This window comes from Python bivittatus, unplaced genomic scaffold, assembly GCF_059951505.1.
Source record: "Python bivittatus isolate LINGU-HERP-01145 unplaced genomic scaffold, Pbiv_v1 ctg000840_np1212, whole genome shotgun sequence".
Taxonomy (NCBI): domain Eukaryota; kingdom Metazoa; phylum Chordata; class Lepidosauria; order Squamata; family Pythonidae; genus Python; species Python bivittatus.
In genome coordinates, this window is record NW_028277113.1 from 33,987,920 (window position 1) to 34,014,816 (window position 26,897).

The following is a 26,897-nucleotide window of genomic DNA, read 5'->3' on the forward strand; positions in this document are numbered from 1 at the left end:
CCCTTAAGAAGCCTAAACAGAGGGAAGTCAGATGCTCTTTTGAACAATATGGGATAGAATACAAGAAAGTTTTCAGAGAGAAAGTATCTAAAATCAGGTGGAACCATGTTGCTAACTTCTATTTGACAAAACTTTTAACAGTGAAGTTTTTTTTTCCTATAGAAGCATTCCCCTTGAAGTTTTTTAAAAATTAAGTATTCTTATTGTACTGTATTTTTTAGATACCCCAGTTGGTCAGAATAACACCACTTTTTCTTTTCAGGGATACATAAAAGAAGCCAGCACCAAGGACCTGATGACATATATTTGGATGATCTGAAGGCTCTAGAACCTGAGGTTGCTGCTCTTTATTTTCCCAAAAGGTATTTGACAAAAACCTAAATATTTATAGTAAACATTTCAGTAATGTACATATATTTAATATATTTTTAAAAAATATTTATGGAATCAAAACCAGCTTTCAAAGCCTTTCTCAACACTGTGACATCTTAAACTGATTAATTGATCTCTTTCAGTAGCAGCTGCAGATTTCACCCTGTTATTTTTCTTTTCAATGGTATATATCCCTTTTATAACTACCTTTACATACATATATGAATAAACCTTAGGCTAGTTTGAAAAATAAGTTTTTAATTCATCATAGCTTCTCAGACAAAAAATATTAGATATTCTCATGGATGATGAAAATGTCCTCCCTGACCTTTAATAATGACAGTGAAGCTCCTTTGTTCAGAAGTACAGGTAGTCCTTGCTTAACGTCCACTCGTTCAACAACTGTCTGAAGTTACAACGGTGCTGAATGAGGGAGACTTAAGACATGTCCTTGTAGTTGCGGCCATTGCAGCGTCCCCATGATCACAATTGCAATTCAGGTGCTTGGTAACTGGCCCTCAGTTACAACATTGCAGCATCCTGTGGTCACATGATCGCCATTTGTGACCTTCATTGCTGGCTTCCAACAAGCAAAGTCAATGGGGAAGCCGGCAGGAGGTTGCAAATGGTGTTATGTGACCATGGGACACTGTGACCTAATGGTATTCTCCTAACAACAGCAACTGGGACTGCCAGAATTGCTGTCATAAGTTGGCACAATCATGTGTCATCATGTCTTATGACTCCATCACTTAGCAACAGAGTTTCTGGTCCCAATTACTGTTGGTAAGCAAGGACTACTTATAATGCAACTCTGATTATCAAATAATTGAGAAAATAAAAAGCGGCAGTTTTTGTGCCATACTTGATAGCTGAATGGCCACTCATTGGAAGAAGAGTTTGAACAGATCAACCTCTGCACTAATTGCGTAAAATGATTTCTATGAACTTACAATATAATGAACATCTAAAATAACTAAAAACAGCAGTATAAACAACATTAATGAAGTTTTTTGTTTTAGAAGCTCTATTTTTTATTGTCAATTTTGTCGAGTTATATATAAATGATTTTTATATTTTTTATCGATGTTACTATAATTTCTTTGAATGTTGTGAGCTGCCATTGAGAGTTGGGCAGCATGCAAGTTTAATAAATTATTATTACCATTGTTGTTGTTGTTGTAAAAGTCTTCTTTTATGCTCTTTAGTGACTCTGATCCAGGTACTAGACAGTGGTTGGAGTGTGATACTTTCTCTGGTTCTCAGTCTCCACAATCAGTTGGAAGTGCTGCTGCAGACAGTGGTACAGATTGTATGTCTGATTCTGCAATGGACTTGCCTGATGTTACATTATCTCTTTGTGGAGGTCTTAGTGAAAATGGAGAGATATCTAAAGGTATATTGTTATCCTATGATTACTTATATAATTTTGAGAGATCAAATGAATAGAAGAATCTGCAGTATGAAGCTATAAAAGATGTGCTGTCATGTAACTTTCTAAACTAGATTAAAAACTCTCTTTCTGAAGATAATTTCTTATTGAGATGAGCCATATATAAAATGCCGGAAGTGTTTTGCCCTGTTTGCTTTCCTGTGGTAGAAAACTTTAGAACTGAATGTATAGAAATAGAAACTTGTTATCATAATTACTTTTATTCAGTTTGATTATGTGTTTCTCTAGCTTTCAGAGAGAGAATCCCACTAACATATTTTTTTCTTCGTTAACTTTGAATGTTGTAAACCTTACAATAGAAATAAATGCCTGTGAATTAATGTTCCTATAGTTGGTACAATAGATTGTTGGATTGATTAAAAACAAGCTCTGCCATGTATGGACAGAAGTTATGTCCATTCATCTGCCAAATTTTGAAATAGTAAGGTCATGTAAATAATTATGAAAAAATTGCCAAAAAAATGTATCAGCCTATCTGTGTGTATTTCTGTGTCAGAGTAGCCTTAGTGTTAAGACTGGCTAATCATGTTACGCATGACAGGATGATTGTGATACTATCTGCAATAATTCTGTAATGAAAATGTTTTTATTTTAACAAGATAATTGATAGATTGAGCTAAACAGATAGGTATCAGGGGCAATCAAAAACTTAGAAGCCAATGGCTTTCAAATGAAAGTCAGAAATGTGCTGTCATATCTTTTGGAATCTATATTGAATTGGCTATTTCGTGGAACACTTGATTTAACATTGCAATAATGTAATGAGGTAGCTGGGAGAAAAGTTGCAACCAATAAAACATTCCTGTTATCAAAATAATTTTACTTTTGAAATGCAAATAATTTCCTAAATAATTGATACAGTGGTACCTCTAGTTACGAACTTAATCCGTTCCGTGACTCTGGTTGCAACTCGAGTTGCTCTCAAGTCGAGGTAAGGTTTCCCATAAGGTTCAATGTAAATACAGTTAATCCGTTCCGCCCTCCGAATTTGGTCGCAAATACTGCCTCTCCTACAATTCATCTTCATTTAATCAGATTTTGTCTCCTTTCAGAAATAATTACATAGGAACCGTGAATATGACCTCATTTACTACAGGAGACTACTAAAAATAATTTATTTTTGACAAGTAAACCATGTTGGCCCAGTTGTACTGATTCAGTCAATTTCCATGCTCAAGTTAGCAGAGATACAGAGATTGAAAACATGATCTTAATGAGTTATCTCTTGAAAGGAAATGTACAAGCTTCTCCTGAAGTGCTACAAAAATAGGAAAGATCTGATTATGCCTTTAGTATATTATACTAAAATAAGAAAAAGTTTAGTATATTATATTAAAATAAGAAAAAGTTTAGATCTTTTTACTGTGAGAACTATGAAATTGAATGTGCCTCTTCTCATGTAATCGTCTCACATTGCCGTTTGTGGATTTTTACTTGCAGCTTCCTTCTAGATAGCTGTTCCTTTCTTCACTGTTTTTAATTAATTAATGTTTTGAAGGGTGGCATACATATTTTAAATATTTATTATTAAATTATTTTAGGCACTTTTAGAGTTATATACTCATATTCCCCATTACTTCCTTGAAGTAGTTGATATATATTATGCTGCAATGGAAGGTGCATGCAGCAGATATAGACAGAGCATAACAAGTGAATGAAAATATATCCAATGGCAAAAAGAGCATAATTATATAAGAGGAGCCAAATGAAGAGATTGTTTATAAGAAGATAAAACATGTTTCAATCAGTTAATGGAATGTCTTTACATTGCAGAAAAATTCATGGAACACATAATTACTTATCATGAATTTGCTGAAAATCCAGGTCTTATAGATAATCCTAACTTGGTAATAAGGATATACAACAGGTAATGTTATCTGAATCTTCTGTTCCTATTGCTAAATTATTTTATGCTAATTTTACTGTATTGATAGATAATGTGGCTGTCATTCTATTGGATGCTTGTCCTTAAAATAATTTAAAATTAAAATCCAATTTTATTCAGAGAAGATAATGAGGAATTGCAGTGGTCTTTATTATAGCTGCCAGGGAACTGAGAACAAGCTACAAGAAATAAAACATTCTGTTTACAGCAAAGAATGTGTAGTATATTCATAATGATAAACTGTTCTGTTTATAATAGGTATTATAATTGGGCATTGGCTGCTCCCATGATTCTCAGCTTGCAGGTGTTCCAGAAAAGCTTACCACAGGTAAGTTAATGATGGTAAATATTCCATGAAAGCAGGCTACCCACATTAGGTCATAGATGCAGAGACATACCAAAGTCATGGGAGAAGAAAGTGTTCAAAAGGGACAATCTTTATGCTTGAAAACATACCCAAAGAGATATTAGGAATGTTGAATAATTCTGTGAAGCTAGAAATACCAGCTGAGCAAAAGGGGGCAGGAAAGATGGGGCATATGATGAAATGTTGGGATGCAAGGGCAAAAGGCTTTGCATAATGACATTGTAATGCACATTATGTCATTGTTCAACAATGCAGTTTGTACTGGATGACCTTGCAAATAGTACATGAAAGATAACCAAGAAGCCCAATGTTCAAATCTATATTTATCTATGGTGCTCACAAGATGACTTTGGCCTAGTTGCTGTTTCTCAGTCCAGACCACTTGATATAGTGTTGTTGGTATAAAAATCTAAGGTGGCCTCAAATATGCTGCCTTGAGCTGCTGTCACTATTGAAATATTATCATCCTTCAAAATTGTACTTCCTTCCCTGATATAACAGTTAATTTAGAAAACAGCTTCACTTTCTGTAATTTGGAACTTTCTTCCTAAGTCCATTTATTACATAAGAAATAACAATATTCACTGAAGAAGAAAGTGAAGGAGTTGCTTTAGATTATTGCAAATAAAGGAATGAAAATATATATGCGCGCGCACACACACACACATTAATGGATAGGTGGATGGAAGTATATGATTTCAGCATGCTTTGATATGTTTAAGTGAGGTCCAGTTTTGGTATTGCCATATGCATTGATATATCCCTGCCTATTATTTTTATATGGTTGGACCATTTTATTCCAAGTTCTAAATTGCAGAAGAGTTCTTTAATCTAGTTTTTTTTCTTCCAGTGAGCTGGAAGAAGAATCATCTGCAAGTCAGAACACACTATGAGAAGTTAGTGGGGATTGATTTGGTAGTGTCCTCCTGCAGTATGCAATACTGGTATTTGAGCCAGGCACAGGGAGCTGTTTCTCTTTTTCTAGAGAAGAAGAGGGATTCCATGAAGGCTGTACAACTATTCCCAAATGTGCCTAAAGAGAAGATATACATGTGTAGGAAGTTTAATACAATCAAACAATGGCATTATTAAAAATATATCTGCATTGTACCATGCTATGTATGTTACCAAAAAATAAATGGCATTGTGAATGTGCATTAAATATTAATGTATTTAGACAACAATTGAATCCTGGATTAAAGACAAGATGCCGAAGAAGTCTGGAAGGTGGTGGTTCTGGCGTAAAAAGGACAGCTTGATTAAGCAGGTAAAAAGAACCACATCAGCTGTAAATGTTGGACTAATTTAGATGTCACATCCTAAGCTTTATACATCATAGTTCAGAAATATGGGCTAAACACATTCAGGTATGGAATAAAGTTTTACTTGTATATATTATTCACTTTGTGTCACTCGCATCGCATACTCTAATGTTAGTTTAATGCAGTTCATATTTAATTTTAAACTATTTGTCATTTATATATATATTTATGCTGCCTGATAAGTCTTCTGTGTTTTAAGTGTAGACTGTAAAAAGACCACCTTTTGGCAGAATAATTGAGCAATTTAACTCTGTTTACTCCACATCTTGACGTGTTATTGAAATTTTTCCTTTGGTGCTATCAGCAGTCATTGAGTTGTCAAGAAGGAAACTTTCAACATAATGGTACCTGAAGAAGTTAAAGTTATGCATTTTGGTATAGTGTAAGAAATTGCAGACATTCTTTTTTTAAAGCTCCTAGCTCAGTATTTTTCAGCAATTATATTGCTTTAGTTTTGATTGGAGTATTTTTATTATTATGTAATTATCAACCAACTATATAAGAATGCTATTGGTAATAATTCTGCTCTGGTAATGAAATCTATTCTGCCATAACACTTTATTTTTCAGCATAAAATTCCATTTTGTGTGTGTCAATCAGTGTAATTGCAAATTTGCTGTATTCATTTGTATGTTGTTATTTGTGTAGTAACTCTGGAGTCTGCTCAATAAATGTTGCATCTTGTTCTTGGTTTAGGAGTAATGTTAAATAAATGATTAAATAAAATATTGATGCTATTACAACTTTTTGCAGCTAGATTGATATGTGATTCGGAAATGCAACAGTTATCTTTCTGTTCAGGTGGCAATGCAAAATGATGTGGTCTTAACATACTCTTCTGATGCTAGCTTCCAGAAACAAAGGATGGGAAATCTGAGGCTCCAAAAAATGACCAATCAACAACTTTAAAGGAACAAGTTGAAAACCAGTATGTTGTTTTGAAATAAATTAGTAATTAAAGACAGTATCTTGCCTTTCTAGAAAATAGGAATTTTTGTCTTCATATTGTTTTGATATTTGGGAAGGGTTGTAGGCCATTGATAGAGCTTTTCATACAAAAGGTTTTATCCTCAGTCTGTGGAATCTGCAGGTAACACTTTTAAAACCCCTGTCTTAAACCCTGAAATGCTGCTACCAATTGGTATAGAGAATTGTGAGCTGGATAGACTAGTAATCTGAATCCATATAAGAAAATTGCATCATGATACTCCATCTTAATTGTTGTTTCAAAAAGTGCTAGAATATTATGGCCGGTGTGCCAATTTTTTTTTTCTAAAACTCAGAATTTAAAAAATTTGGCTGAGAGACAATGAGTGACCCAAAGTCACTCAGTTAGTTTCCATGACTAAGGATCAATTTGAATTTGGATCACCCAGATCCTAGTCAAATACTTTAACAACTACACAAGTTCTATATACTCGAATACATTTGACTAAACAGTATCTTAGTTAGGCTTAATTATAAGCAATGTTATAAAAACAGCTTTTAAATTAAGCCACCGAGTTTAAAGAAGTATCTTTGAGAGCTTTCCTCAAAACAAATAATCATGTTGCAAAAACAAAAAAGATCTATGTCTAAATTGCTTTTCTCTTAAAGTAATAAACATGCTTCTTCCTTTTGAAATATTTTATCCAAGTATGCTGTTACATATTACAAAATACCAGATACTATATTTAAATAATCTCTGAAAAGTCTGGTACATCTTACTATGTCAATGTCATCTTAGGCCTCCAGATGATGAATCTTCTAGTGACGATGAAGGTTCACAGGAACTAAAAGAATCCTTAATAGTAGATTCAACTCCACTTGAATATTCAAGCCCTGGGAACACTACTTATAGAAAGTCACTTAGGTTGTCTTCAGATCAAATTGTAAGTGATTATTTTTTTCCAATATTAAATAATTATGAATCAAGTTTAACAAAACTTAGCTAGAGTGTTTTTGAAGAAATGATTAGATCAGTGAAAACTTTCTGCACTAGGTTACTGTTTTTCCATACATGTAATTGAGAATATTAAGATCTATTTGGATTTTGATCCTTAGAAAGATTTGACATGAACTATATTTCAAGCAATTCTTAATTTGTTTTTTAGCTGGAAAATAAGTAGTAATGCATAATAGCATTGATAGATGTTAAATGTTAATGGTATTTGGGTTATATTATCATATAAAGTATGGACTATTTTAAAATAGTATTAATGCTATTAATTATTAGTAATTAGTACTAATATTTGATTTTATTTCAGTGTTGTACTGAATGAAGTAAGTACAAAACTAGAAACAGATTTTAAAAGAATAGTGTTTCTTGTACACCAGTCTATTAATGTTCTTTAGAGTTAAGACTACCTTTCATCTTATTACAGTTCTGTTATTAAGGCCTGCATTGTTTGAAAAATAATGCTAACATTAACTCCCAAGATCTTTAGAAGTTGAGTAGTTGAATTGCATATAATAACGACGTGATACCCAGGTATAATGACATGTTTCACAATTGGTTACTGTGCTTCTGCTTCTAGCCCATGTTGTACAGGGATTCATCATTTAAACTGGGGAAGCACATATTGGCACAGTGTTTCCATTTTTACTGGAATGAAACTTCTATCTATTTTTGTGTGTTTATCAAATGATTCATGATAATTCCTATATTTTGGCTTAACTGGTTTATAGTCAGATTTGGATATAAATATAAATATACAAAGGATATAAATTATTGTAGAACTCCTAGAATTCAATGTATTCTCAAACTTCAGTTTTCAATATTGAAATGTAAAATAATTTGGAAAGAAACTGTATGTTATTTTTTGTTACCATTTTTATGCCTCTTCACATTAAAGGAGAAACTGAAGCTTAGAGATGGACCAAATGATGTTGTGTTCAGCATTACAACCCAGTATCAAGGAACTTGCCGTTGTGCTGGGACAATATACTTATGGAACTGGAATGACAAAATAATCATTTCTGATATTGATGGGACAATAACCAAGTAAGCTAAAATAGTTTTCCTTCTGATGAAACTCTACAATGATGTTAAAATTCGTTTGTTTCACATGGATAAGCTTTGAATAGTTGTTAGAAAACAACTTTCCTATTTTGCCTGCCTCTATTCTTTTAATTCTGTTCAAGTGTTTGAAGTTACTTGACCCAATGATTTAGGCAAGAGAAAGACAGCTTAATCAGAAAAATAAATTAGGAGTTGTCAGGTGTAGCTTTTTAATATCTGAGTTGATTTAAAACCATTGGGTTTTTTTGTTTTTATTTGTTCCTGGTTCAGGTCTGATGCTTTAGGACAGATTCTACCACAGCTTGGCAAAGATTGGACTCATCAGGGTATTGCAAAACTCTACCATTCTATCAATGAGTAAGTAACAATGCCTGTAAAATAATTTGTGTGTTTGAGTCATATTTATAACCTTTTTCATTCCATTTCTACGTGCTAACATGGAATCCAAAGATTAGAATCCTTCTAATCTGGAGTAAACCGGTATTGATATATGGTACACTTATATCAAGAAGTAAATGCTGCTCTGGATATCATATAGACTACAACAGTATCACTATATGCTGTAAATCAGGGGTTGTCAGTCTTTTTAGACCCAGACTTCAGGGTGCAATCTCATTCAGTTGATTCTTTCCCCACCCCAGAATTCTAATATGAGAGTATCAATATGTTTTGAATTTATTTTGTAGAGTTTCAGGAACTGTATTCTCTACACTTGCTATAAATTCTGTATGCAAGAGGTCTTACTATGCACAAACATGAAAGAGACGACTTTAGGTTCCTCTTTCTTTTTGTGTTAGCTGAAGGAGCAACATGATGTATGAAAAAGTAGCTTCTGTAGAAATTTGAAAGAAAAGGCAACTTGAACAATAATGGGCTCAATTTCTTGCAGCATTTCAGAATGAACACAAATTATTCTAGAGTAAAAGGAAGCATATACATTATTTAAAGATATCAATTTTATGTATTAGTTTCTTTTTTACTGGTCAAAATGCTAAAACAAGATTGCGTCATCTTTGCAAATGCATGATCATTACTAATCAAAGGAGGAGTTTCCATTGTTTACAGATCTACTTCATCAGGCAAGATGGTCATAATCTAGAATATTAATAAACCTTTTCTTTCCTAGGAATGGCTATAAGTTTCTGTATTGCTCTGCTCGTGCAATTGGAATGGCAGATATGACAAGAGGATACTTACACTGGGTCAATGATAAAGGAACAATTTTACCCAAGGGTCCTTTGATGTTATCACCTAGCAGCCTGTTTTCTGCTTTTCATAGGTATATAAGCAAAATACATCTTATTTCTGATATTTAGGCTGTTGTGAGATATAACTTCAGGAACTGCGAGAATTGCTTTTGTCATTTATTCTGGTATGATATCATGACGGCATTATTTTAATGTGTGATTTTAGTTACATATGGTTTTATATTAAAAGCCAGTAAGTTGAATACATCAATCATGCTTTTAGGTTTAATTAATTTCTTTGCCTCACTTACTTATGATTGATAACTTATGGAGACTTAAACCATGTTTGAAGCACACATACCTTTTTAGAAATAGATATTCAGCATTCACCATTCTCATTCCTTCCAGGGGCTTTGAATGGTCCAATGGCTTTTTCTGTATTCTCTCGTCTTGTTTCCACATCTATTTATTTTACGTAACAGAATACTTTTTCCATGAATTGTATTTATTTAGAATGTTCCATAGTTTTTCCAAAACTTGTAACTAATTCTTCCCTTATCGCCATTCAAAGGAATGTAATATTCAACCAGCTATCTGTAGTTTCCTAATGACATCAATTCATACTTTCTGATGTACATTTTAGCCCTTTCATTTATGATTCATTAATTCCACTCTACAAGATCAAACCATCTTCATTCAAATCACTTACATCCTTTCTCTTTTCTTAGTTTCATGAACCAACCAACCTTCCTTCCAGTCCATGCCATTACCTGACAAGATAGACAGATGTTTTGTAGACTTCCATATGTTACAGTTGTCACCACAGATATTCAGATGTTCTTGAGAAAACATATAGATATTGACTTCCACTGCTTATCATGGTTTCAATCAATTGAGGCTTTTGCATTATGATTTTTACTGACATGGATTAGATATAAGTTTCTAGGCTTAGTCCTCCCTTTCCAACCTGCAGCAGTAATAGTATCAATTAATTTTGGCACAATTTAGCCAGTACGCGCAAGGAAGAATCAAAGCCCGATCTTACGCCAAACATGCTTGGACTATTCTATTCAAGCTGACATCTCTAATATAGAGACTATCTTGGCAAGCCAGCATAGAGTTACTCATATTCAACTAATTCAGAAGCATATGCAATGTATATATTTATTATTTCACTTTGTATGCCACTCCATTTCTGAAGGCTCTGAGCAGCTTACAAATAACATAAAGTTAAACATAAAAAAAATCAGTGACAGATAACAGTATCAACTTGATCTGCTTTGACTGGCCGCAGCTCTCTACTAACAGCATAACATTCCATTGTTTCTGCCTTACTTTTAAATTGGTAGTGTTATGCATTGGTCCTTTCATGTGAAAAACATGCTTTTTCACTTACCATCTTTTTGGTTGATACATTAATTTTCTTTTAAATTTTCAAAAATGTGAAGTGGCTCTATCACTTACAGAATATTTATAGCTTACTTAAAATAAAATTGTTTCTATATTTCACAAAAAATGTGAAGTGAACTGACTTTAAGTGGAAATAATTATATTTCATATTTCTCCTTGCAGGGAAGTGATAGAAAAAAAGCCAGAGAAATTCAAAATTGAGTGTTTAAATGATATTAAGAACTTATTTGGTCCATGTGAACAGCCTTTTTATGCTGCTTTTGGGAACAGACCTAATGTAAGTTTGCCTCATCCTACAATGAATCTGTTTTTTCCTTTTAAATTAAAATGAAATGAAACTATTGTTACAAGATAGGTATTTATATGTACCCTTCCATGGTAGGCACCTAACAAAATTGGGCAATTTCCATTCTGTGTCTAGTGACTTTCCTCTGTCCTATAGATAATAAGATACAGATAATCCTTGCTTAATGACCGTTTGTTTGGCAACTATTCTAAGTTACAGCGGCACTGAAAAAAATGACTTATGGCTGGTCCTTGCACTTATGACTGTCACAGCGTTCCTGCGGTCACATACAATTCAGGTGCTTGGTAACTGTTGTGCATTTATGATAGTTACAGCATCTCATGGTCATGTGATCGCCACTTGCGAGCTTCCCAGACAGCTTCCAAGCAGCAAAGTCAATGGGAAAGCCATTAGGAGATTGCAAGTCACAGTCATGTGATAACTCGCTTAACTGCGGGTGATTCACTTAACAATCTCAACCAGGACTGCCGGGACTACCGTCACTAAGTGGGGTTTAATGTGATGTTTAGCTTAACGACTGCTTCACTTAGTGATGGAGTTGCTGGCCCCAATTAGGGCTGTTAAGCAAGGACTACCTATAAACTTACTGCAGTCCTTTAACCTTAGCATTAAATCTAGACTAGCAATGTATTAGTATCTATTGCATAATTTCCTCATTTTTAAAACAAAGATATTTTTCAAAAGTGCATAAACAAACCCATATTCTGGATCTTTTCCTTAAAATGAGGAGAGTAAGTTTCTTTTCAGTTATGTAAAATTATTCTTTGATGTGACCCAAGCTCAGCAGAGCCAAAGCTTTTCATGAGATGACAAATTCCATGTTTGGGAATATAATTCAATATTACATTGAGCTCCTTAAGTATAATATTTCTTCCCGGAATTGTACTAGCATATGTGTAATTTGAAACCAAAATAAGGCTATAGCTGGACAAAACCTAATCAAATGAGTTAAAGAACCTTCAGATTTTTAAAATCTATAGTATTATATGGATTTTTTTTCTGTTCAGTATGTTTTTCTTTTGTCATGTTTATTTTATTTCAATCATTATAATATATCTAGTTTTTCTACATTATATAGTCACTATCTTTTTTCTCTGTTGGCAATGTTTAAAAGAAATTAGCTAGGGCTTGCCTTGTATTTGATTTTCTCTGCCTTATTAATTAAACAAACATATAGCCACCCATCTACTGGAAGGTACTTTGGGTGGCAAACAAGAATAGCCTTCATAGATTATTGCAAATAAAAGTCAAACTTTCTAATCACATTCTTATTTGGACTCAGGTCTTTAGCAAATGGTTGCTTTCCCAATCAATTCATTTTTTTCAAGGCTGAGGGATATGACATAATATGTTGATACGAATACTGGGGAGGGCAGAAATGTTAGAAGTTACATTTATCAGCAGTATCTTCTGGAGAAGCAGTTAGGAAGCTTTAATGAAGACGTAATAGGAAATTTGGAAATTTTCCTAAGTTTCTATAAATTAACCAACTTTAGAACTGTGTCAAAATGATTGTGACTGCCCATGTGATTTAGTATAACATTGATACAGTGGGGCAAAAAAGTATTTAGTCAGCCACCAATTGTGCAAGTTCTCCCACTTAAAAAGATGAGAGAGGCCTGTAATTTTCATCATAGGTATACCTCAACTATGAGAGACAAAATGGGGGAAAAAATCCAGAAAATCACATTGTCTGATTTTTAAAGAATTTATTTGCAAATCATGGTGGAAAATAAGTATTTGGTCATCTACAAACAAGCAAGATGTCTGGCTCTCACAGACCTGTAACTACTTCTTTAAGAGGCTCCTCTGTCCTCCACTCGTTACCTGTAGGAATGGCACCTGTTTGACCTTGTTATCAGTATAAAAGACACCTGTCCACAACCTCAAACAGTCACACTCCAAACTCCACTATGGCCAAGACCAAAGAGCTGTCGAAGGACACCAGAAACAAAATTGTAGACCTGCACCAGGCTGGGAAGACTGGATCTGCAATAGGGAAGCAGCTTGGTGTGAAGAAATCAACTGTGGGAGCAATAATTAGAAAATGGAAGACATACAAGGCCACTGATAATCTCCCTCGATCTGGGGCTCCATGCAAGATCTCACCCTGTGGGGTCAAAATGATCACAAGAATGGTGAGCAAAAATCCCAGAACCACATGGGGGACCTAGTGAATGACCTGCAGAGAGCTGGGACCTGCAGTGCCAGATGTTCCCCCTGCTTAAGCCAGTACATGTCTGGGCCCGTCTGAAGTTTGCTAGAGAGCATTTGGATGATCCAGAAGAGGATTGGGAGAATGTCATATGGTCAGATGAAACCAAAGTAGAACGTTTTGGTCTAAACTCCTCGTGTTTGGAGGAGAGAGAATGCTGAGTTGCATCCAAAGAACACCATACCTACTGTGAAGCATGGGAGTGGAAACATCATGCTTTGGGGCTGTTTTTCTGCAAAGGGACCAGGACGACTGATCCGTGTAAAGGAAAGAATGAATGGGGCCATGTATCGTGAGATTTTGAGTGAACACCTCCTTCCATCAGCAAGGGCATTGAAGATGAAACGTGGCTGGGTCTTTCAGCACGACAATGATCCCAAACACACCGCCCGGGCAATGAAGGAGTGGCTTCGTAAGAAGCATTTCAAGGTCCTGGAGTGGCCTAGCCAGTCTCCAGATCTCAACCCCATGGAAAACCTTTGGAGGGAGTTGAAAGTCCGTGTTGCCCAGCGACAGCCCCAAAACATCACTGCTCTAGAGGAGATCTGCATGGAGGAATGGGCCAAAATACCAGCAACAGTGTGTGAAAACCTTGTGAAGACTTACAGAAAACGTTTGACCTCTATCATTGCCAACAAAGGATATATAACAAAGTATTGAGATGAACTTTTGATATTGACCAAATACTTATTTTCCACCATGATTTGCAAATAAATTCTTTAAAAATCAGACAATGTGATTTTCTGGATTTTTTTCCCATTTTGTCTCTCATAGTTGAGGTATACCTATGATGAAAATTACAGGCCTCTCTCATCTTTTTAAGTGGGAGAACTTGCACAATTGGTGGCTGACTAAATACTTTTTTGCCCCACTGTAAATAACAAAATTGGCATCATCTATAAACTGAAATGCAGTGAAGTTCTGTTTATCTGCAGGATGTCTATGCCTATATGCAAGTTGGAGTTCCAGATTGCAGAATATTCACAGTTAACCCAAAGGGTGAACTTATCCAGGAACAAACAAAAGGAAACAAATCTTCGTAAGTATAGGGCTTTTAAAGCAGCTTGAATGAAAACAGATTGAATTGACTGGGAAGGATTACAATGTTGTGTGAAGTCGTGGTTGTTATTAATTTAAAATGTGTAGTTTTAAATTGACTAATAGGTTAAAGAACTGCATTTCTAATCAGAGTACTCTTAAGAATAGTGGGTGGGTGCTAGTGACTCCTGGGGAAGAGATAGCGAACTAAAGACAGCTCCACTAAAAGCAGAGCTGATGACCGTGGCGGAATGAAGAGCTGGTGAGTAGACCAGCTCTTTTTAATTCCTCTGGACAAGGAGAGGATTTGAGATTGGCCACAAATGCTCTAGACAGTTGCTCCTTGTGAGGAGCCTACAAGACAGCAGTCTCTGGCAGGGTTAGAGCTCTGGGAGACAAGGGAATAGCCATCTTGCTCAATCCATGGTCAGCGCCTTTAAGGACACTAGGTTCACATACTTCCTTTTCTAATCACTTTTGGAAATTGCTCGTTAACTGCTTTTTAGCTATTAGGAACCTCTGGATTAACAAGCCTGAAAACACCGGGTGAGTTTCCTTCAAGCCTTAGGGAAAGTAGTTTTAAATACAAGTTTAAGGACTTTTTAAAAAATGGGGGGGGGGGTAAAAAAAAGCAGAAGGGTGATTAGAACTTTGATTTTGGAAAGTTACAAACCGACTAGGGGTCCAGATGGATTTGAAGTAAGATTTTAGAATTAATTATAAGAATCCTTGCCGTGGGAAAATGCTGCTGTTTTGAATTCTTTAAAAAAAAAATGATAGGATGAGACTTTGAAGGTTGGACACTAGAGGGAACCAGAAGGAATTAAAGATTACAATTAAAGGAGAAGAACACTTAGATTTGACTTACTAATACAGAATGAAGCAAAATACTTTAACATTGGATATATAGAAGGATATTTTTGAACAATGGACCCAGAAGTTAATTTTAAGAGCATCTGCCTCTATAGATAGACTGTGTTTAAAAGATGTTATGGAAGAAGAAGAAGTTTTATCTGACAAAATTGAGACTAATCTGAAAGTGATTTAAAAATGACAGGCTACAAGAAAGATATGGAAAAAGATGCTACACTGGACATACAAAAGAAACTGGCTGATGCCTTAATAACTAAAAGGGATATATAAATAACAAACCAAGAGAGTGACCTGGATAATTTTCCTATATTTGATTTACAAAAGAGGCTTGTTAAAGCTTTGAAGAATTTTGTGAAAAGGGACAAAGAAAAAATGAAATCAAGTTCTAAGACATTATTTGAAGGAACTAAAGATCAAGATTGTTAAAAGTAAAAGGAAGGAATATAAAGTTGGTTTACTTGATCAAGGTTAAAATAGATATGTTATCTCTGGTAATCCTTAATGGATTTTTGCTGATCAGGACTGAAATGACAAGTCTTTAAGGATTTGTTTATAGATAAGAGATGGCATATGGGAAGAAGAGATTATTTGTTGTATTTTAAGAGAAGGTGTAAGTTACTAAAATAGTTTATACTTGTGATAAAGGGGGAAGTCATATATTTTCTTTTTCTTTACTATGTTCTTTTCTTTTTTCTATTTTTTTCTGCACCTTCTATTTTTTCTTTTTATTCTTTTATTTTTTTTAGTTTGTATTAGTTTTTATATTTGCAATTGTAATTTTAAATAAAATTACTATTAAAAAAAGAATAGTGGGTTATAGCTTCAGATGAATGAAAACATTATCTAAACCTGTTTTGGTTGGATTTCAGACCTGGATTTGGGATCAAAACAAAACATGAATGGTCTTCTCTGGGGAAATTAAATAGGGAGAGCCTCCTGAATCTCTCAGTACCTTTGATACCACTGATCGTGGTATCCTACTCGAATGGCTTTATTAAGTGGGATTTGAGGGTCACTGTGGTGGAGCCATAAAGCAATGTGTGGTACAATTACACATGCTTTTACAAAGACTAGGCCCCTTGGCTTCCATGAGGGGTTTGTAAATACTCCCATCTACAATTCTCCTGCATCTTCCCACAAATTCTGAGGATGAGACTACTTAATAAATATGGCTACCGTCTATTTTATTCCAGAAAAAGGCTCTCTCTGCACTAGTTTACTCAGGAGGAGGAAAATGGCTAACCTCCCACCTCTGCTTTCCTTTCTTTTCTGGCGTTTAACTGATTATGTGTTTTAAGTTAAAATCATTTCAGAATGAGAGGGCCAATTCAGCAAGAAAATGCCAATTCTTATTATGTGCATCAAGGGTAAAGATCTAAATGGTAGTTGAAAGCCAAAGGGTAAAGGGAAATAACAGCTGACATCTACAGGACTTACCTCAGTGGATACATGTACCTCAAAAACAAAAACACCAGAGTAGAAGAAAAATACCACAATTCAGTCCTTGTTCCAAAGCCTAAATATTCTAATTTGCATGAAGCTTCTAGTTGTTCCTAAATTGCTTCATGTTTCCTGGATTTCCAGGTCCCAGCTTGGTGGAAATTAGGACACTGCCTACATGACTTTGAGCCAACTGAGAAATAAATGCTTCTTCCACCTGTGAGAGAAAAGCACAAAGCAAAGACAAAATAGATTTGGCCCCCCTCCCCTTTTAAAAGCCTGGGAGAGAGGAATCTTCCTGCTTCTGATTGGTTCTGATGCCTGGTTTTTCCAGGTTTTTGATTCTCTCTGCCTAGAGAGAATCTAGATCTAGATTGTTGCTTTTCCTTTAACTTGTGTCTGAACTTTTTCAAATGGTTTCTCTAAATTCACTTTAGGTACCTATAATAAATCTCTACATATAGTATCTACCTCCATGGTGGCAATGGGGAAGCTGTTTCACCTTACTGTTATCTTGAGTTCTAGGATTGTGAGTCTTTGCAATTTTGAATAATAAATAGTTTGGTCAATACTCTGTGTTCACTTTGTGAACACTGTGTTCACATATGTGGAAACAGACATTAGAATTTAGCATTTGTTAGGGTCATTTTATCATGCCTGGTATACTTGTAAAAAAGCTAGAAAATTTTGGGTTCAAATATACACAATGATACAACGAATTTTAAAAATTAATATTCAACCAAAACCAGATCTTTATTTTGCTGGGATTAATGGACAAATAGAAAAGAGCCATGAAAGAATATTCTTATATATGATTACTGCTGTGAGACTATTATATGCACAAAAATGGAAAGACTTTGAAATACCCACAATGGAGTAATGGGTGGAGATGATTATGGAACTAGCAGAGTTGGCAAAATTAACAAGTTTGCTTAGAGAAAGATCAGCTGCTACATTTATTAGTGACTGAACACCCCTTATGGACTTTTTCCTGAAAAAAAAATGAACTTGTGATTTTTGGATTTGATTATTGAAAAGGGTAGATTATGGAAAGAAGGAAATTATGATGTGCCCTTAGAGGGAGAGGGTAAATATAAATGCATTTATGACTGCTGTTAAGAATATTAGAAGCCACTTCTTCGTAACTTTTTTTCCTGTCTTTTCTATATATTTCTTTTTTCCTTTATCTTTTTTTTCTTTGCACTTTTAATTTTGCTTTTTCGGAGTTTAGTTTGTATTTATTTTTACTATTGTAATTAAAATTTTCAATAAAATATATAAAAAAAGAATTTAGCATCTGTTAAGGCTGGAATGTCACTGTTATCCTTTGTGTAAGCAGAGTTAAACTTAGTGGGGCACACTTCAGAGTAAGTATATATGATATTGTGCTATAAAATAAGGATTATGTATTAATGTTTTTCTAATTTACTTTGAATACAGGTATTACAGATTAAATGAACTTGTGGAACATTTGTTTCCACTGCTTAATAAAGAACAGAGTTCTGCTTTTGCATGCCCAGAATTCAGCTCCTTTTGCTATTGGAGAGAACTGCTTCCTGAAGTGAATATGGAAGATTTAGCTTAAACAGCATTACTCACACAGAACTTCTTTCTGGAGAGGTCACTATACCTTTTTGGTACCATACGTGTTAAATGCAGGAAGAGCCATTCGTTGATACAAACCAATGAAATGAAAAGCTATTTCCTTTGTTCTTTACTCAAGCTTACTCTTTTTTTTTTTAAGATACTGGAAAAATAACTTCTGAAATAGCAGATTATCAAGTGAAGGAAAATGGAGGAAACACCATTAGCTTTTCATCTTCAAGTATATATGAAACAAAAAATGTGGAAGTCATAGTAGCATTTATGTTTGGCCTGCTATAAGAATTCTGGGTAGTACTTAAAATAGCATTTAGGTTGTTTTAGATGCAACAACTGAGAATCTCATTCAGTTCTCTATATGTCTTAAGAATGTAACCATTAATGGGTAAGGTACTCGATTTCTCTACATCTATGAAAAAAAGAGAATCAAAGCAGAAATGCTATTTTTAATACAGCTTAAAGATGGTTTGCCTTTAGCAGTTGTTTAAATCCTACACAGTGTGATAGGGCTGCCTGAGCTTTTACTTGCAGCACTTTTTTCTTTTGTAAGCTACTATGTGAAATTTAAAGTCTACAGAATGGTAAGAACTTCTTTGCTGTAAAATGGGGATTGTTGCCATTTCTTAATAACATTCAGTTTAGTATGATGGAAAAATTACTAGGCAATGTATACAGAAAACATTCAGGGATAAACTTGTTTTCTAAGTAAAAGGCAATGCATATAGCCAATTTTTAAAACTGGGACTACTATTTTGCTTTTCAGGACCTCTGTATCAGGGTTTTTCAATTTGATTAAAAAAAAGTGCAGATCGGTGAATTATTTTGAAACAGCTATAAATGTCAGTTATGATTAAATATTTTATATTAGCTGCACAGTAAATCTAAAAATAACTGAAGTTCTGGATTAAGCAGCCAGTTGTCTTACGTTCTCTCACCTGTTTTTCACTGCTACACATATCTATTAATGGAAATGTCTATAGATAATACAGCAGATTTAGCAAGTTTTTATCCTTGTGTCCCAGCAATATAATTTTAAAAAAATATCTTAAAGTTTAGCTCAGATTTTAAGAATGGACAGACATAAATGCAGGGACTACTTGTGAATGGGTGTTTTTTTCTGGACACCCTGAAACATATGTAAATGGATTAAGGCTACATATTCTCTGCAGGTATGAATTACTAAACTGAACCATCAGGTTTGCTATTGATTTGAGTTTATGTTGAGTTGGCAGTAGTGTTTATGTTAATTCTCAGTGAAATTGGGCTAAGCAAGCTCTTTCACAGTGTTAGAAGGAATGGCTTACTTTCTACTGAATTTGTATAGAAAATGTATCTAAGAAAATTAGAAATTCAAGGTCTGGCTTTTTTTTTTTTACACTATTATACTTAGTGTACAGATTCTTAACACCAATGAAATAAACAGTGATTGGGCTGCACTGTAGTATAGTTGAAACAAATGTACATCTAATTGGAAGATTAACAAAATAATGTTTTCAGTATATGCTCAGATTATATAATTCTGATCAGTCACAGCCAATTGTATCAAATTCATTAGTATATTGAACTTAATCATTTTCATATTTGATAAAGCATTTTCCTAGATTAAAATTCAGTAAAACATCCTCTAAAGTTAAAAGTTGTGGTCATGTTTCTTCTACATTGCAAAGGGCAATGTGATTTATTTTGTACTTCAGTAATGATTCATAAATTCATTTTGATAAAGTGAATCCTTAAGGCCACGATAAAGTCATCTGAAGTTAATTTTTTTGTGATAAAGTGGCTGGAGTAGAGAAAACCTATGGCTTATTTTTGAATATTGAGAATTTCCAAATTGCTTTTCAAAGAAGAATTCCATTATAGAGTTATATGCACTCAGAATTCTGCTCTTTGTTAAATTTAACAAGTGCTCGAGTCATCCTGATCCAAATATGCCTTTCATTTGCAATGAATACACATTTCTTAACATTGTGATTGTTTATTATCTACTGAACCCTTTCTGGATAGTAGTATCAGACAATTACATATTAAGTTTGGATTTTACCTCTGTGACTCTAGAGCTGGCCAGTGATAAACTTTGTCTCAGTATTTACCTTCTGATAGAGCTCGTCTTTAATCTATTTCCTGGTAGCAGATACTGATGGGTTGGGAAACAATACTTGTACTATTTCTGTTTTGGATAAGTACATGTAAGCTAATTCTTTCTATGAAAGAAATGGACATTTGTGTTTATTTACTATGTCAGTCTGTGTTTTTAAGTGTAATTGCTTTTACTTCAGGAATATAATGAACTGCTGCACCTGTCAAATTATTTAATTGGAATAAATAAATATTGCAATCTTTAAGTAAGGAGCTGAAAATCTTGGTCTAAATCTCTGCAGTTTTAGAAAAACATAAACCAGCCCCCCCCCCCAAAAAAGTTGCTGTTTTGTATTGCCAGACAAAGCTCAGATTTCTTACTTCTCTGTTCAGGCTGTTTGGAGAACAGAATGTATTTCAGTAAGAATGTACAAAAATATACAGAAGAATAGATGGGTTTAAAAAAAAAACCTGTTACTGTTAATATACTAGTTGAAAACATGTATCCTCATTTGGAAAATTGTTTAACATTTCACTAAATTACATGACTCAGAATTGGGTAACTCTAAATGCCTTCAATTAGTATGATGTATCATACATAGACTGATTATGAGTGTGTGTAAAGTACTGCTAACAGATCTTAAAAGAATGGCAAATACAATAAAAAATATGTGATAACATGTTTTTCTGACCTTGCAGCTAAGAAAGTTGGTTTTGTTAACCAACAAAATTTTGAGAAACTTTTTAAACACAAGTTCTACATTTGATCAGTTCAGATTGCAAGGAAGAAAACTCTTTAGAACATTCTAGTTAACTGTGTTTTTGGGGTTTTTTTTCTTTGATGTTAATTTCATTACGTATTAATTAATAAACATTCCAGAACAGTGATTTTTGGTAAAAACTGGATGTATTAGGGGAAAAAAGTCATGTCATATTGTTTAATAAAGTTTACAATAAAATTGCTTCTAAGTGTCTTATTTCTTTAAAATGAGCAATAGTCTGATAATCATAGAAATGGGGATAAAGAGTTCAATTCTGAATCCAGGAGGATGAACTCTAGAGTATCATGTAGTCTGGACAGGACAAGAGAATGAAAAATCAGTGTGTAGTGAGTTAAAACCTTACTTTGTTTTGCTGAGGAACCAAATAAGAATACAGCTATTGCCATTATATGAAAATAGTCCATAGTCCTAGCTGTTGCACTTAAAAAAATTGTAACTGGGTGCTGTATTCTATAGCTTATGCAATTGTTTGGCAGTTTTATTAGTTTTGGCATATTTGTCACTGTGTAATAGAAATATAAAAACTGGAATCTCAGGATAAGTTTAAGTAATGATTTAATCCTTCGGCAGTGTTAAGCATGCAACCACTCAAACAGTACTTGCAAACAATATTAGAGCTACCAAATCTGAATTGCAAAAATCCAGATGTTACGGTTTCCTGTATATATTTGCTGCCATCTAGCAGCTAATTGGATTTTTGCAACCCAAAATAACTCGATACAACATGCTTTACTGAAAAACTGATTTCTATAGCTGGAATAGCAATATCTGTAGTACTTAAAAGTTTGTGAACCCTTTTGAATTTTATAATGTTTTATTGCCATGTACAATAAATAGAATATTTTTGGCTATCCAAGAAATGAGTCCAAGAAACATCAATAAGAATTCAGCTACGCTATATTTTATGCAAAGGTTTGAAAACTATGGTGAAAACAGTATAAAGTGGTTTGCTTTTCACACTTCCCAGAAATGTTGTGGAATGTGAGCTGCATAAAGCACATAGAATATGAAGAGAAACTCAAAGTATTGAGGAAAAAGGTGAAGAGACTGGACTGGGAAAAAAAAAAAAGTGGGATGATAAAAGGGAGATGGGAACTTTTTCTTCATTAAAGGTATACTGTCTAACCAGCAGCAAATATCCAATTGAAAATAAGCATTTGATACCATTAAATACTTAAACATTGCTCTAGTTTTGAATGCACTCATTTGTAAAGGAAGAACCGAACAATCATATGCAGAATCAATTTGGTGGAAGACAAACTACAAACTGATGCATACTCATTTTGCCAAAATTGCTTACAAAATTGGAAAACATTCATACAAAAACAAATTTGAGAATTACAAATGTGTGGTAAATATTAACAGGCCCATCTATTGAAAGCAATGATAAGTTAGCAGCCTGGGCAAACAGTGCACTTCCGGGTTTTATTCAACTAGTCCTATGATATTTGAAAGGTAATATTGTTTCTTAATGTGGAAGTAATTGAGGGTTTTTCTGATTCTTTAAAAGCTGCTAATTATCTCCAAATGTTAAACAATGCATCTGTTCACAATGAATAATTGTGTCACATGAATCTTTCTAAAATATGTAGTGCTGTAGTTAAGTGCTCTTAAGCCCTTATGACTGTCTGATAGCATTTAACTTTAATTTTTTGAAAAATGAAAATTATCAGCTTGAAGTAGGTCCAAGTGAAATGGTAAAACTGAAAACTAGTAATTTATTATGAGGTGGTGATTATTCTGCTTCACGTTTGTAACCACTTGGGTGAACTCAAAAAATGAACAATTTAATAATTATATGTTTTCATAAAATTCTAAAGAAAATAAGAATGCTTAAAGTCTTGTGGCTAGAAAACATTTTTCTACATATGTATCAGTTTAAAAATGAGCTCAGCTTTCAGGAGGAAGTTTGCTTTATGTTGCTTGGAAACAATTCTTCAGGGGACGGCTCACGGGACAATGAAATAAAGGCATAACTATTTCTGAGACCTCAAGGAAGGAGATTAATGAGAAATACTTCATAAGTCTAGTTCATATGCAACTTTTCTTAGCATCATTAGTAACTTACAAAGTAAAACAAAAAAACTTATTTGGCAGGCTGCTATTATCATTGTCTGCTATAAAAATAATTCACATCAATGAATAATACAGTTTGTGTTCTCCTGTGAACTTTTAAGTTACTAAAAAGTTAAATAAGTCCTGGAAAAAAGAAAACATTTACTATAAGAATTGTAGAAGATGGTGCAAATATCAGATACATTTTTTAAAAATGGTTTCAGATAATGTAGAATTGGAAGAAAGCTGACAGAAGGGAATGAGAATTTTGAAAAAATTAAAACAATTCTGTACAAATCTCAGTATTAACATGAATGAGATAGCTATGGAGGATGAAATCCTTAATTTTTGTCTTTCTTTTGTGTTAGGCACACTAGATATAGGCAATAAATATGTTAGATTCACAACTGTTGTGTTTATTTAATCAAGTGTGTTAAATGAAGCACAACTGACCAGAGTCACACAAGCTATATGCCATGATTTATAATGGCCGGTTTCATATTACAAAGCTATAAACTATAGTTTACAGACTATATGACTGTATATGAAGTCATGCATGCCAACATCTCAGTTTCAGCCTCACATGAGGGACAATAAGCCTAATTACATAGTTGTTGCAATGATCAACAGCTAGCTCAGGAATGGAAAAATGGGTCTAAGCTGAATTTTAAAAGCCATCTGGAAGTATTCTGTCCCCTTTCTGACAGAACACATTAAAAAGAAGGTAAGAGGTAGAAAAGAAGACAGTCTATAGATTTCTGGCTCTTGCTGTGTTCAGCATTGGCCTATGGGCCATGATAGATATCCAAGATGAAGTGGTGTCCTTGGAAGAGAAATCAAGTTCCCCATCCTCGAATGAGATAAGTGGTCTACAGCCTTCAAGCAACAGGATGCTCTTATTTTTTAGAAATGCAAATGACCAAAACTTCATGAGAGTTCAAGTGAATATATACAGATTTCATGAGATTTGACTATCTCCCAAAATCTCAGCCACTTTTAATTTTGGAAGTCAATGATGGGTGTCCCTTCACTAGATCTTCAGATTTTGTGTGATAGCTAAATCTCATGAAATCTGTATGGGGATGAAATACCCCCCTACCAAGCTCAGAGAACCCCAAGGACTCCACAGATGAAATACCTTTTAAATTGTATGCAAAGTATCCCTATGATCAATACTACTGTGTAACTCCCAATAGCTAATAGAAGCTAATAAAAAGAGTGCATGAGAAAGAGTTGATAGAAACAATTAAAGACACCAATAGAGGCGAGTATGTGTAGCTCAGGGTTGAACTGTGGAGTCCTTGGGGTTCTCTGAGCTTGGTTCTTTTCTTGCAAATGTTTCATTACCCGGCTAGGTAACATCTTCAGTGCTAAAATGGGTTGGGGTTTGCTCTATATTTATATACTGTGGCATGCCTTGCCAGTGCTGGTGGGGTGGGGTGGGGTGGGGGTTTTGTTTTGCTCCTCTGGTAGTTCCTTGATTAGCATATGTTTACTGCTTGACTGTGTGCCTGGTGGTAACCTCTGCTTATCTGGGTGATGATTGCTGGTGAGGCGATCTTCTGGTCTTTTGTCTCTTTTGAATAGTATGTAGATGCTGTTTATCTCTATGTGTCTGTTAATTGCTGCCTTGTCTGAATACCAAGCTTCCAAGAATTCTCTTGCTTTTTTGGATTTAGCTTGGTATTCAACAAGGCAGCAATTAACCTTAAAGATTAATCAAAGGTTAAAGATATCAAAGGTATTGTTTTGTAAGAACAGCATATGTAGAAATTTGAATAAAGTTCCATTACAGGACTGTCACCATAGTTCTCCCAGATATTACCAAATGTTGCAAAGTATGTATTCTGAACATTTTATAATATGACCTAGTTATATATAGCTTTGTTTTGGTATACATAAATATCCATACTCTATTAAATAAAAGACAAATTGGAGAAGGAACACAGGTTCATATAAGGGCAGCACTTAAGCCAAATTCCTAAGGAAAAAAATGGAAAGAGGCACATTAACACTTCTCAATTCATTAGTTATTTTCTTCAGGTTCAATTTACCTATCTTCTGCTCAGGCCTGAGAAATTTTTGAGTACAGAAATACTCCACTGAATGTAGAATACATTTCATCAGAATCTGTATAGGCTAGCTTGCCCCCAGTAACTACAATGCTTACTTCTGCGCCTGCTCTGAGGTGAAGAACAAGATGAAAAGCCCCAGTTCCACCACAAGTCTGTTTGCCTGATCTTGATTTGTGATATTCAAGCAGGTCTTTCCTGTAGCCAGCTGTGTGGAGCTGAGCAACACTTGAATTGGAAACAGACAGCACAGCTTCAATGTATTCATCTCTCTCAGGAGCTAGAACAGCTGTGATCAGGTAACGACCTTCATATGGAGATGTAAAAATGCCTGCAAAAAAGTTGTACCAGTAAATAAAATAAGGCACCCTTTAATTCTTATGACAGGACAAGTGCATATTCATTGAAATTTACTCCACACATGCAAATACAACATTACAGCTTTACTGTGAAGCTTTCATGTTTTATTGGACCTAGTAATGCAGAATTCAGCCAAACGATTTCATTGCAGCTCCCAAGCACAAAGAGAGGAATGCAAATAGAGCAATTTTATCTAATGCTAGTGAATATTCCACTAATACGCTTCCATTTTGCTACTTGTAGTAAGGATATCAAGAGGAAAAATGGCTCTCATTACGTGCTCAATTTTGGTTAGAACAGATGGACTTAATCAATGATGCAACATCATCCTGAGAAGTCTGAAATGTTAAAATACTTTATTTCAGTTTATACCCCAACTTTCTGCCCATAGTCACTCAGATAGCAAAAGGTCTAAAGTAAAATTAAAATTAAATTAAAACACACTAAAACTAGCAATCAATACAATTCAAAAGGCCTGGCTGAATGTTTTGAAAGCAGTAAGAATTCCCCAGGGATGCAGGATAGAAGAAGACCACCCATGCACTAAACTGCCTAAAGGGGAACCACAAGAAAAAATCCTCAATACTTCAGAACTGGTCATTCTGTTGTTTTTGCTCAGTCGTTGTGTCTGACTCTTGGTGACCCCATGAACCATATTGCACCAGGCGTTCCTGTCCTTCACTGCCTCCCCGAGTTTGTTCAGTTTCATGCTCATTGCTTCAGTGATACTATCTAACCATCTCATCCTCTGCCATCCCCTTCTCCTTTTGCCTTCAACCTTTCCCAGCATCAGGGTCTTTTCTACAGAGTCCTTTCTTTGCATTAGGTGACCAAAGTATCTGAGCTTGAGCTTCATTATCAATCCTTCCAATGAGCAGTCAGGATTGATTTCCTTTAAGATTGACTGGTTTGACCTCCTAGCAATCCAAGGGACTCTTAAGAGTCTTCTCCAGCACCACAGTTCAAAGGCATCAATTCTTTGGCGTTCAGCCTTCTTTATGGTCCAGCTCTCACACCCATACATTACTACTGGAAAAACTATAGCTTTGATTATGCAGATCTTTGTCAGCAAGGTGATGT

The 26,897-nt window shown here is 34.5% G+C and overlaps 2 protein-coding genes across 5 annotated transcripts in view; one reads left to right on the forward strand and one right to left on the reverse strand.

Moving 5' to 3' along the window:
- LPIN2 (lipin 2) overlaps nt 1–21,720 on the forward strand; it is a 41,537-nt gene extending 19,817 nt beyond the window's left edge. For 2 of the 3 annotated variants that reach the window (XM_007435496.4, XM_025171354.2), the window contains exons 8-20: nt 263–362; nt 1,581–1,768; nt 3,599–3,692; nt 3,969–4,038; nt 5,255–5,344; nt 6,248–6,327; nt 7,126–7,270; nt 8,234–8,382; nt 8,671–8,757; nt 9,527–9,679; nt 11,160–11,274; nt 14,455–14,558; nt 18,311–21,720. In XM_007435496.4, coding sequence (XP_007435558.1) covers nt 263–362; nt 1,581–1,768; nt 3,599–3,692; nt 3,969–4,038; nt 5,255–5,344; nt 6,248–6,327; nt 7,126–7,270; nt 8,234–8,382; nt 8,671–8,757; nt 9,527–9,679; nt 11,160–11,274; nt 14,455–14,558; nt 18,311–18,455 — 1,520 coding nt within the window. In that variant the 3' untranslated portion in view covers nt 18,456–21,720. The remainder of the gene's footprint in view (nt 1–262; nt 363–1,580; nt 1,769–3,598; nt 3,693–3,968; nt 4,039–5,254; nt 5,345–6,247; nt 6,328–7,125; nt 7,271–8,233; nt 8,383–8,670; nt 8,758–9,526; nt 9,680–11,159; nt 11,275–14,454; nt 14,559–18,310) is intronic. The other variant, XM_088131056.1, reaches the window with a different exon arrangement.
- Nucleotides 21,721–22,209: 489 nt separating this feature from the next.
- EMILIN2 (elastin microfibril interfacer 2) overlaps nt 22,210–26,897 on the reverse strand; it is a 43,434-nt gene continuing 38,746 nt past the window's right edge. For both annotated transcript variants that reach the window (XM_088131055.1, XM_088131054.1), the window contains exon 8: nt 22,210–25,788. In XM_088131055.1, coding sequence (XP_087987181.1) covers nt 25,451–25,788 — 338 coding nt within the window. In that variant the 3' untranslated portion in view covers nt 22,210–25,450. The remainder of the gene's footprint in view (nt 25,789–26,897) is intronic.